The 12051-nt window shown below is 38.6% G+C and overlaps 1 protein-coding gene across 11 annotated transcripts in view; it reads left to right on the forward strand.

Annotated features, from left to right (window-relative positions):
* The window catches only part of TPK1 (thiamin pyrophosphokinase 1), a 245844-nt gene that overhangs the window by 120420 nt on the left and 113373 nt on the right, over positions 1-12051 (forward strand). For all 11 annotated transcript variants that reach the window (XR_792765.3, XM_010708245.3, XM_010708246.3 and 8 more), the window contains one exon: positions 5146-5241. Coding sequence is in view for 10 of the 11 variants with exons in the window: in XM_010708245.3 (XP_010706547.1) it covers positions 5146-5241 (96 nt within the window). In the remaining variant the exon portion in view is untranslated. The remainder of the gene's footprint in view (positions 1-5145; positions 5242-12051) is intronic.

The raw sequence follows: 12051 nt of genomic DNA on the forward strand, positions 1-12051 counted from the left end.
AAAAAAGACAGGGATCTCTTGGAAAGAGTCCAGCGGAGGGCCACAAAGATGGTGAAGGGCCTGGAGCATCTCCCCTATGAAGAAAGGCTAAGTGAACTGGGTCTGTTTAGCCTTGAGAAAAGACGACTGAGAGGGGACCTGATCCAGGTTTATAAATATCTGAGATGTGGCGGCCATAGTGGTGAGGCCAGTCTCTTTTCAGTGGTACGTGGAGACAGGACGAGGGGAAACGGACATAAGCTGCAGCATAGGAAGTTTCGCACGAATGTGCGTAAGAACTTCTTCACGGTGCGGGTGACGGAGCACTGGAACAGGCTGCCCAGGGAGGTTGTGGAGTCTCCTTCTCTGGAGATATTCAAGTCTCGCCTGGACGCCTACCTGTGCGACCTGGTGTAGGGAACCTGCTTTGGCAGGGGGGTTGGTCTCGATGATCTCTAGAGGTCCCTTCCAACCCCTACAATTCTGTAGGGATTCTTTGAGGATACCACTATTGAGCTAGGTTTTGTTTTTAGCAATTGCTATCACAGCAACATCTTGGTACCAATATCACAGGTCCAGGAGCCTGCCTTCATAACAAAGAATGTGTTTCACATCCTGTTTACAGATTTAGAAGGACACATTTCTGTCATTTGTATTGGAGATCTTCCGTTGTGAATGCATGAAGAGGACAGTGGCAGAGCTGAGCAGAGGACATGTGTGCTGCATCTCAGCTTTCTACTGAAGCTGCAGTCAGTAGTCTGAGGTGCCTCTCACTGAAATTCCCTGGCCTCTGATGTCCTCCAAATACCTGTTGAAAAGCATCCTGAAAAGCCAGGCCAGAATCAATTTCAAGTGAGATGTATTTAATAGTAAAGGCAAAAAATAATAAATTGTTGTAAATCATCACTTCTAAAACATGTGGACAGTTAAGTAAGTTTGATCTTTCCTGGCTGGGAAGTGGAATTGTATTTTACCTGCAGCTGCCAAAACCTGACTGCTCAAGCAGAATATTGGGTTCATTAACAAAGAATTAGGAAAGAGTATTTCAGAAGTGCTGGTGGAGGGAGGGGGTTATTCAGTTATTTATAAACCAACACCTGTACACGACTTCTACCAGCAAGGAGTGGTCCTGGAAAAATATAAATGGTTTTCTTCTCTTCTGCTCATTTAAGAGCTGTTAACTCACGTTCCACCTCTTTGCCCATGCCCAGCAGTAGCTGTCCCTGCCACTGATTTTGTCTTCATCTAACCAAAAAGCTGGTTGTGCAAGACTGGTGTATAATCAATGGATATACAGATGGTATGTGTATAATCAATGGATATACAGATGGTATGTGTATAATCAATGGATATACAGATGGTATGTGTATAATCAATGGATATACAGATGGTATGTGTATAATCAATGGATATACAGATGGTATGTGTATAATCAATGGATATACAGATGGTATGTGCTTGATTTAAGGTTTTTAACAGTTGCCATGCCACTGTGGATGCAGCCAATTGCCTTTCTTTTGTAGTTAGGATATCTCTGTCTAGTCCCTGGAAGTATTCTGTTATGCATACTGGGGAAATATTCCCTGAAGTACGCAGGGGATCCCATTTCTCAATTGTAGTTGCTAGTTGATAATAAGGAGATCCCAGAAACCCTGGGATCTGCCCAGGGATCATTTTATCTAGGGGAATGGTGTTTTCCCCCTTGACCCATTTATTGAAATTCCACAAGAAAGACATGATGTAAAGTAGATTTGGCCTGCCTGGCTCACCAATTGTATAATCAATGGATATACAGATGGTATGGTATATCCAGGAGCTTGGCTGATGTAATTGTTACATTGGAGTAAGGAAAGAAAGTCACTCACCCTATCCTGGGCTCGCAAAATAGACTCCATTGGAGTGGATCTCCAGAAGAGATCCTTCCCCACTGGCAGTCAGCTCTTAAATGGGTCTAGGAGAGGTGGAGCCTGGCTCCACCTCTTCCTGCAGCACAAGTGAATTGCCTTCACCTGTGCTCCTGTGGCTGACTCATTGCTCGCCTCAGGTGATTAATCAGAGGTTCAGGCCCTCTGCTGAATCAGTGATTCAGCAGCCCCATACAACTGGGGAGGCTCTGTCATAGTTTCTCACATCTTGTTACTTATTGCTATTGTCGGTGCCAATAATAAATGCACTTGCGGGCACAATGCTGTTTACTGCAGACCCCACACCAGTGTTACATTTTGGCTATTCCTGGTGAGGAGTGAAGACACAGCAGCTCTTCACGTTTTTTGACACTTGTGCTGAATACAGGTTCCAGTTTCATTTCTTAGTCTTTCCTTGGCAGTGGCAGTGCTGTCTTTGCAAGGGAAGCCTTTGATTGCATGTACATCTGTGGCATGCTACCCCTCATCAGGTCTGTTACTACTGCTTGAAAAGGCATTTGGAGCAATAATGTGTACCAGAAAAGTTTCAGCTTCACCTCTGACAATTTTTCCTTTTGGAATGTTTTGAGGAGGCAGCAAGAGGAAGGGGTATAATAAAAAGCATGTCATTATCTGCTCTTTATTCTTTTCTCTTCATCCAGATCCCCTATTGCACAGCAGCTTTGCTTATTTTTATATGCAGCCTGGTAGGGTGGGGAAGCATTTCAGGGATAGCATTATGTCTTTCTTCTGGAGACTCATTATTTTGTTGCATGCAAACCTCTATACTCTGTCCATGCTCTAGGACTCTATTCTCTACACCTTTATTTTCACTACTGAGGCAAAGGCAACTTGAAAGTTCTAGTTTTATTCTGGTGTAACAAAACAATGTATTTTATATACAGAAGTGCACATACAAATATTCTGTATTCTGAATGTTTATTTCTTGTCAGTTGTTATGGTATACAGCAGAAACATAAAATCTGTCAGGTGAAGAGAAAAACTAGGAGGCTTTTAAAGGGCCATGATGTGGTAGCAGAGGAAACCTCTAAATATTGTTCTTGTTTTAATTTACAATGCTATGGCGGTATTTTGAATACTTGAAATCTCTTTGAATAGTGACTTTATGCGGTAGATAAGTTTCACTTTTTCTTACTCGGATCTTTATCAGAGGCTTAGGAATTGCTTTAGCACTCAATTAAGAACTTTGACCTCACACTCTTTTCCACTATTACATGTTCTCATCTGTCTTTCTGGAGTCTGTTGAGTATAACTTCCTGGTCTAGGTATTAGATGGACTGACCTAAGGTGAAGTCATAAGTAGCAGATATGTAGTAACTGAGGATTTTTTTTCTGGAACTTGATCCTGGAAGTACCATATAACCCTGAGCTTTGCACATCTGATTTTGTCTATCCAACAGAACACCGTAGAACAGTCTTGTCCAGCCCACATCCCACAAACTGCATGCATGTCTGGACAGCTAATAACGCAATCCCACAAGATTGTAAATTTTTTACCTTGATATGTGATTTTTTAAAATGTTTTTCATGAGTCAATTTCATGTAGGTTGAGTACAGGCTGCATAGGTGATAACAGAATGCTGTAGAGAGGAGTGCATTAGTGCAGTGCTAACTCCACCTTTCGTGTCTGTCATACACACTCTGTTGAATTAAAACCTATGTATATTGCATGTTATGTACACTTGTGCCACTTGGTAAAAAACATTGATTGCTGATGATAATATTTTGGCCTATCTACATGTCTGTGTGCCTGTGGTGCCCTGGCAATGGTTGTTAAAAAAAGAGGAACTTAAAAAACTAACAGAAAATGAGGTAGTTGCCACCGACAACTTGCATTTGATGAAATATCTCTGCATCTTACATCAAGAAAATTTATGTTCGAAAGCTTTAAAAATGAATAATATCATGCAAATGATTGTCGAAGCTGTGAGTTTCATAAAGTCCAAGCTATTGAATCATCACCAGTTCCAGGAGTTTCTTAGAAGTAGAGATGCTGTTTATGGGGACATTATTTACTTTTCCAAAGTAAGGTTGCTAACTATGGGTAAAATGCTAAAAGAAATTTATGATTTGCAAACTGAAATTAAGGTAATTATGGAATCAAAAGGAAAATTTGTGCCAGAACTTGAGGATGAAAAATAGCTCGTGTTCATTAGCATTTTTGGTGGATTTGATCACTCTATTTAAATGAGTTAAACATCGAACTTCAAGGAGAAAATCAACTTACCTGACCTGTATTTCAGGCTTTAACAGCATTCAAAACAAATGTTAAATTATGGCAAGCTCAAGTTACAGAAAATAAATTTATTCGTTTTGATACATTGGCTAAACACACTCCTGTAACTGTGAAAAATATGCAGCCTTGCTTTCCATTTTGATAAAGGAATTTGAGAATTGATTTCAAGATTTCTGAAAATATCTTTTTTTTTTGTATGTTCATGACTCAATTGTATGTTGACATAAATACATTACCCGTGAATTTTCAAATGGAATGCATAGAGTTGCAATTAAACATTCAACTCAAAGAAAAATTTGGTCATGTCTGTTCATTAGACTTCTATAAAGCCTATCTTGCTGGAGAAAGATATCCTTCATTTCAAAGTCATGCTATGTTAACACTTTTTATCAGGATGTATGTTTGTGAACAACTGTTTTCAAGAATGAAGCACAGAAAGAGTAAAATCAGATCAAAAATATCTGATGAGCATCTTGATAACTTGTTAAAAATTGTAACCACTTCCATCCATTGATGCATTAGTTTCACGAAAACGTTCAGATATCCTACTAATTTTTGTTTTTGATGCCCTCTTTTTTTATATGTTTTAATAGAAAATGCTTTAAAAAAAACACAAAGTTTTGTTACTTGTATACATGAACTATAGTGTGTATGGTATGTATTTTGTATGCAGCCCAAGACAATTCCTCTTCATTCAATGTGGCCCAGACAAGTCAAGATGTTGGACACCCATAATGTAGAACATGTTTATCCACATCTAGGAATGTTCTTAATAGGTTTGGAATATCTGGAAATCTAGATCATCATAATTTGATCAGCTGGGATCTAGAGTCTTCGGGCTTTATAAGGGTAGCAGTCTCTTACTTAATTCTTCATCTCCATGCAGAGACTTGAAGAGCTGCTAACTGCAGTTAACTTCAGCAGAGATAGCATTAGTTCTCAAAACTGAAAGATGCAGTAAGTTTAATTTATTTTTCTCTCTCTGTTTTGCTGTTTATTCACTAGGGATGTGAGTTAATTGAGACCATGGATCAAGATTTAACAGACTTCACCAAGTGCCTTCAGATACTCCAGAAAAAGATAGAAGAGAAGGGCCTCCAGGTAAAGACACGACTTTGTCTCTTATTATTTGTATCTACTCTTCATCCCAACGTACTTAGATTTATCTTTTATGTTTGCACTGAAATGAAGCAATATTTTCAGTAGCCATTCTGTGGTTTTGCCATACTATCGGCAGGCATTGTAAACATTGATTCTGCTGAATAGAATTACTGAGTGTGTCACTGTGTTGGTTGGTTTTTCCTAAAAGGCTGCTTCTATTGGTTTCTGTTAATGAGCAAGTCAAAATGCAGAAGACAGTTGTGGCTGATGTTCAGAATAAGAGCCCTACCTTAGAAATATGTTTTCAAGTCTTGGCATGCTGAGCCTTAATGTTCATATCTCCTTGATCTCCTCCCAAAGATGAGATGGGAAGGAGAACCTTATTCTGTCAGCATTACATATGGTGAGTAATATCTCCTTCTGCAAAAGGTTCCCCTGAAATCCAAGAGAACCTTTGTAGAAAAAGCAGTGTGCTACGCTTAAAAAGATCCATTTGGAGTTGTGAGCTGCTACTTTCATTTGAAATGCATATAAGGCACCACTTCCTCTCCCCTTCCATAGCTTGGTTTCAGAAGCCCTCCTGTTTCAATTCTCTGAGATGCAAAGTTTTTCAAGAATTGCCAACAGGATGATCTGATGGCAGGTATGCTCTTGGAATTGCTGCTCATGGAGCGTTCCTTTGTAAGGGCTGAGCTCTCTCCTTCTCTCTCTACTACTGGATGAAGAGTTGAGAGGAAGCAACTGTTGCATGCTCTTACCAACACTGAGGACAAGAGGCTTATAAGAAAATGAATGTAGGAGCACAAGATGGCAGGGTGTGTATATGTTGTCCTTTCCCATTTTCACTGTAGCAAGACAGGAAAGTTCACTGGCAGTTTGACATCTCTTGTCTCTAACAAGGCAGCAAGAGATGGAAATGTCAATATCACTCGCTCTTTTTTTTCTCCTCACTCCAAGCTGATGCATAATTATCCATGTTTTGCTGAACTTGTTTTGAAATGCCTAAATCTTCTGAATGAGATGTGTCCATGGAACCCTTCAGAGTGCTGTTACCACAGTGTCCAGTACACTCTTAACTCTTAATAACTCTTAATCATGAGTTATTTTTTCTGCCATTAGTATAGACAAAGATGGGAGAGTTTCTCAGGCACTTCTCTGGAGTCATAGAACCAGTTTTTCTTCAGCTGAGTCACAGACCTGTAGGAAGAAGAGAGATTTTCCTCATATTGTCAAAGTAAACTAGCCACTTCATCCACTGTTGATAGTTTGTTATCTTTCCAGATCACTCGTGCCAAGATGCTGGCATGCAGTGATGGGTGCACTCCATAAAACTCTCTGCCACATAAATTGCATGCATTTGACTTTATCTGTCTATTGAGATGGCATATTATCATCCAGGTTAGTATCATACACCATCCCTATCACAGGTAATTCCCCCAAATACTGGATACCTTTCTCCATGGCCTGGGTAACATTACAGATCTTCTTTGAAGGGCTATCTTTTCTTCACAGTTTACAAGGTCACCGCCATAGAGTGAAGGATTGTATCTCTTTTCCAGTCACTTTTGTCAATACCACCTTCCCTAGAAAGACAGCCTAGCTGCTTGGCTTCACTGCCAGTTAAATCCAGGTTGTTAATCCCATTATCCTAGAACTGGAGCAGCCAGGTGACAACGTGTTCACCTGAACAATGGCTGTAATCTTTTCACATATCTCATATCTCACTCAGTTTTAGGGGACAAATGGTTTCTGTCTCCTTTATGAGTTCTGCCTCTCCTTCCTTCTCCCATTCTTGTGATGTCCCTTTTTCATCTTCATCTTCTTCTGTCTTTGTAGGAATTTCTCTCCTTACTAAATGATCTCACTTTTCTAGCCATTACTTCCTTTTGCTTATAAGGGCAAATGATACTGGCACTGGCTTGTTCTCTGGTTGAACTGTGGGTCTTGTCACAGGGATTGGAGTGACCACAGAGTGGGTCACAAGGGTTAGGGCAACCGCAGGGCCTGTCAGAAGGGTTAGAGCAACCGCAGGGCCCATTCACAGGAATTGGTGCAACCACAGGACCCATTTCAAGGCCTGGAGCAGCCACTGGATCTGTAACAGGGGTTAGAACATCCAGAAAGTCTGCTGCAAGTGTTGTATCAACCACAGTTGGTTCAGGGTTTAGAAGTGGAGAGAGAAGTTGTTCACCTGCATTTGCATTTATGGCTTGAAATACAAACTTACGTGTTAGAATGTGGATTTTTTTTCTCCTTCGGGAAAAAAATATCATGAAAGCTTTTAGCTTAGAATATTATCTAGATGGAATATGTTTTCCTGGTTCTAGGTGAATGAAATTTCTGCAGCTTTGATTTTTACCTATTGTCTTATTCAGACACACTACAAGCCTGTTTCCCAATTATTTATACTTGAAATTACTAGACAAGGAAACTATCACTTCAGTATTAAAATTAAACAAATATATATATATATATATTTTTTTTTTAAGTAAGGAAAAAGATTTGAGTTGTGCTGTGTTTGTTGCTCTTTCTGGGTAGCAATATGTTAAGCTAGGAAATTAATTTAAATCAGTGCATACTGTGGACCCATAATCCAGTGACACAGTTTCTCTGGATGAAATTCTATTGCAAGACGCTGAAATATTTGAAACGGATGTTCTTCAGTTCGTTAGAAAGTAAGGTATCATTTATTTGCTACACTGGATGGATAGAATTTTTGCTCTGGTCTGTTAGTCACCTCTGTTGAGGAGCTTTATGAGCGTTTGGGAGCTTATGGGGGAATATTTTGTTCCAAACAAATTAAGTTCTGGTGGTTTGTTTTCCATTTCTGCACATCTGTCCTCCTTTTCCTCTTCATTCCCACTCACCCAAATTGCTTGTGAACAAATGACATGTGAACAGAGGAACATTGAATGTTGAAAGGTAATTACGTTGTACAGCTTTCTTGCATGTGGTCATTTGAGTGGGAGATGAGGTGGGACATGCTCTGTACACCCTAAGAAGAGAAGGCTGCAAAGTGAGTTCAGATTTCACTAGTTACTGGAGAATTCAGTTCGGAAAGAAGCCTTAAAAATGCTTTTATCACAAGGAAGAGTGCAACTGGAGTTGACAGTTTACTCAGATCTGGTAGGAAAAAACACCTTGTTAGTTTTTGAACTGCTTGTTTGATAATGAACAGTGGTAATGCTGTCTTCTAAAATAATTTGCCGAGTTCATCATTACTTTTTCACTTTCTCAAAGGAAAACTCTTAGAAAGTATCTGAGTCCTCAAAGTCATTCATTTCTGATTTCCATTATGAAATGCAGTATCATATTTTGCTTGCTTAGCCAAGATGTGCAGGAAGCAGTTCTGGGATCATTTTATGATACCTGAGTCACCTGTGTACATTTATACTCACTGCAGTGAATGTTAGAACAAGCAGTATCCTGCATTTATGAAAGTTAGAATCAGTCCTAGTTTTCCCTCTTCACAGTGCTAATTCATTCATGAACTGAATTGTGCTGGATGGGTGAGGCAGTGAAGTACAATGAACTAATATAAAGGCTGTTATACAAGGGCTGTTCTGAAAATACTGCCTCTCACTTTATTATGTTGGTTTATGATCTCAAAGGTGGATGTTCATGGTGTGGCAGTAAGTGTTGAGCCAATACTCCATTAAATTTTGTTGCTGTGAGACAGATGGCAGCAGAGGGGTAGTCTGACAAAATGGTGTCTGACATGGAAGTGTGTATGAAGCAAAGGTGTGGAACTGAATTCCTCCATGCAGAAAAAATTGCACCCATTGACATGCATTGACATTTGCTGAACATTTGTGGAGACCAGAGGATGTTTCTATAGTGAGATGGTGAGTCATGCATTTCAGCAATGGCAACAGCTGTGTGAATGACACTCCTCATTCCAAATGGCCAATGAACATTTTTATTAGTGCAGCAGGCATGCAATGCCTGTTCATTGCTGGCAAAAATGCATAATTTACGGCGGTGTCTATGTTGAAAAATAGTGTTTTGCAGCTGAGAATTTGTTCTATCAAATTTTATTCTTGAATGCTCTTTGTATCTGTTGTAGTTTCCATGGAAATAAATGGGAGGCATTACTTTCTGAACAACTACACGTATTGCTTTCTGTATGACTGTGAGTACAGGTGAACACATGCATGCATGTAGGTTGTATATGTACCCACAATTTTTCTGGCAGCATACCTTCCTGTTCCTTTGGTTCTGATTTGTTTTTTTTGTGTGTGTTTTGTTTTGTTTTGTTTTTAATGTCGCAGTAGCTCTGTTTTCTGACATTTGTTTCTTCTACCATGTTAATTGTCTATTCAATGTTACGTATGCATATTTTGTTGTATTGCTTTAATCAGTATCCAATTCATTCTATGTTTATGTGACGTAGCTTTTGTTTCTTTGTTACAAGACCTTCAAATAAACTTATTTTCAGTAATTTCAGTAACTGTGTTATGTTCTTAGCTTTCTTCTGCGTAACACAAACTATTTCAAAACACTATCTGAACTGGCAAAAAAGATAGATTTGCTTACAGTATCCTTTTTAGAGATGAACAGGTCTTACATTAAAAGTGAGATAAAAAGTGAAACCTGTGTTCTGTGGATTGGGAAGCAGAGGTGTAGAAACAACTTCTCTGCAGTCTCCCAATGTGCCAGCAGTGCAGTCGGGAATAATCTTCCAGTTCCCAGTCTTCATACGGTGATCTTACCCTAACACTCCCCAGTCTCGCTCGCAGGCGGTTGCAGCAGCATTCTTCATTGAGAAGTGGGAATTTTCTTAATAATATTTATAATATTATTTTCTTAATAATATTCAATTATTAAAATAATATTCAATTATGCAATCCCAAGAAGAATCTGCATAACATAAGGGCAAGTTTAAGCCATTATCTTCATCTCAGAGTTACAAAATCTGCACTCTGTTTCATTTAAACTACCATTCAGTCTTAAGGCTAAGCTCCAGGACTACTTTATGTTTAACTTCTATTATCTTTTCTGCTTGAAAGTTAAAGCAACTCATTTTCTTATATGAGCTGAAGATATAAAAAATTCATTTTATTGAAAACTAATTGCATTTTAGTGGTTTAATATGACTATATTTCAATTGGTCGAAGCATCAGTGTCAATATGAAAAGATTAAAAAAATCTATCTTCAAATGCAATTACAATGCAGGGCTAAGAGTAAACCTGTTCGTGTCTGGTGGCACTGTCAGGTTTTTCTTCTTAATGCCTCACGGGAGGAGAACAAAAAATGCAAATTATACATATTTTAAGGGAAGTTAAAAACATTTATACAAGGTTTACATGCTGTCGAGTGCTGTATCAAAAGATTTTAATACGTTATTAATAGTAAAATTCTCTTCATTAACCTCTCTTGTCAGAAACAACCAAGTCTGAAGATACTATTAATTCACACTTCCAAGATGTAGAATTTTATAATAACTTTCAACAGGGATAAATCTGTCTGAAGGATACAAAGACATATCTTTGAGCACTGACCATTTCAACTCTAAGGTCCAAATCCACCTTCTAGAAAGACAGCATCTAACCTTCCTACCTACTGCTGAAATATTTTAAGGCTCCATACGGCGAAGGTGTAGCAAGGTACATATCCTGCAATTAAGGATATCAGAAAGACCCTAATTCTAGGGAACAGGTAGATCAGGCTTTTTTCATGTTCAACTATAGCTGTGGACATCAAGACACACTGAATTTGTGTTAAAGAATTTTATATGAAATGGATGTCAGCAGGAACACACAACATCATATGTACTGTGAATCTTTTTTACACAATTTTTGTATTCTCTTCTGGGCTTGTATTTGATCTGTGAAGATGAGTTGACGGAAAAAGGCATGAGCATAGTGAGATGTGTATAGAATACATTGATTTCTGCTTGTTGAAACAAAGCTAAACCCCATGTCAAATTTTGGTGACAGAGCAAAACAGAAAACTACAGTTTATTAGGGCAATTTAGGGGATAGAGAGGTCAGAGATACACTCATTAGTATCACTATGGTATCTAATACAGAATCCAAGGTTTTTGACAATTCACCAGTTTCTCAGTTTAGTCAAAGAATAAATAGTTTTGAAACATAAAACATGAGGTTACTAGAAGTGGTTTACTGTTCCCCTTGTAATCTCCATTTTTATCCTGTTTATAACAGGAAATGTGATTTTTCTTTTTTGCTACCAAATTTTAAATCAATCCAGCTCCTCTGCCTTCAACAGCACAGCTTGTTCTGCTTTTCTGATAGCAGCTGCTCCTGATGGAAAGGTCTCCATGCTGGGAAGGTGGCTGGGCTGCATTAGTTTGTTGGTATTCTCTAAGTCTGCTGGACTTGTGTTGACCAAGCCTTGCTAATGAAGCTCTAGAAGGAAATCTTGAGGAGCCATAGCTTTTGACACAGAGAATTTGTCTGCAGCTTGGGGACCAAGAGCCCAGTTTGTTACTGGAGATGTTCATAAATAACATTTTTTTTATACTTGTTCTGTTTAATACATAAGCACTGTAATGTTAGGAAATGTCTTCTTTGTAACATGAGTGTTTTTAGGAAATTATGTTTAGATAATGGGATGTAGGTTTATTTTTATAATTAAGTGTATTAAAAAAAAGGTCTTGAAGATTGCAATAGCCAGTGCAATTTTTTCAACTCAAATATGATATCTTCCTATTAGACTGAGAATCTTGTCAAGAACAAATGATGGATTTGTGGGAGTTTCCTGCTCAAGGAAACTTATTTAACCTAAGCACTGCATAGAACTCTTCTCTTCTCTTCTCTTCTCTTCTCTTCTCTTCTCTTCTCTTC

This window comes from Meleagris gallopavo, chromosome 3 (assembly GCF_000146605.3).
Source record: "Meleagris gallopavo isolate NT-WF06-2002-E0010 breed Aviagen turkey brand Nicholas breeding stock chromosome 3, Turkey_5.1, whole genome shotgun sequence".
Lineage (NCBI taxonomy): Eukaryota > Metazoa > Chordata > Aves > Galliformes > Phasianidae > Meleagris > Meleagris gallopavo.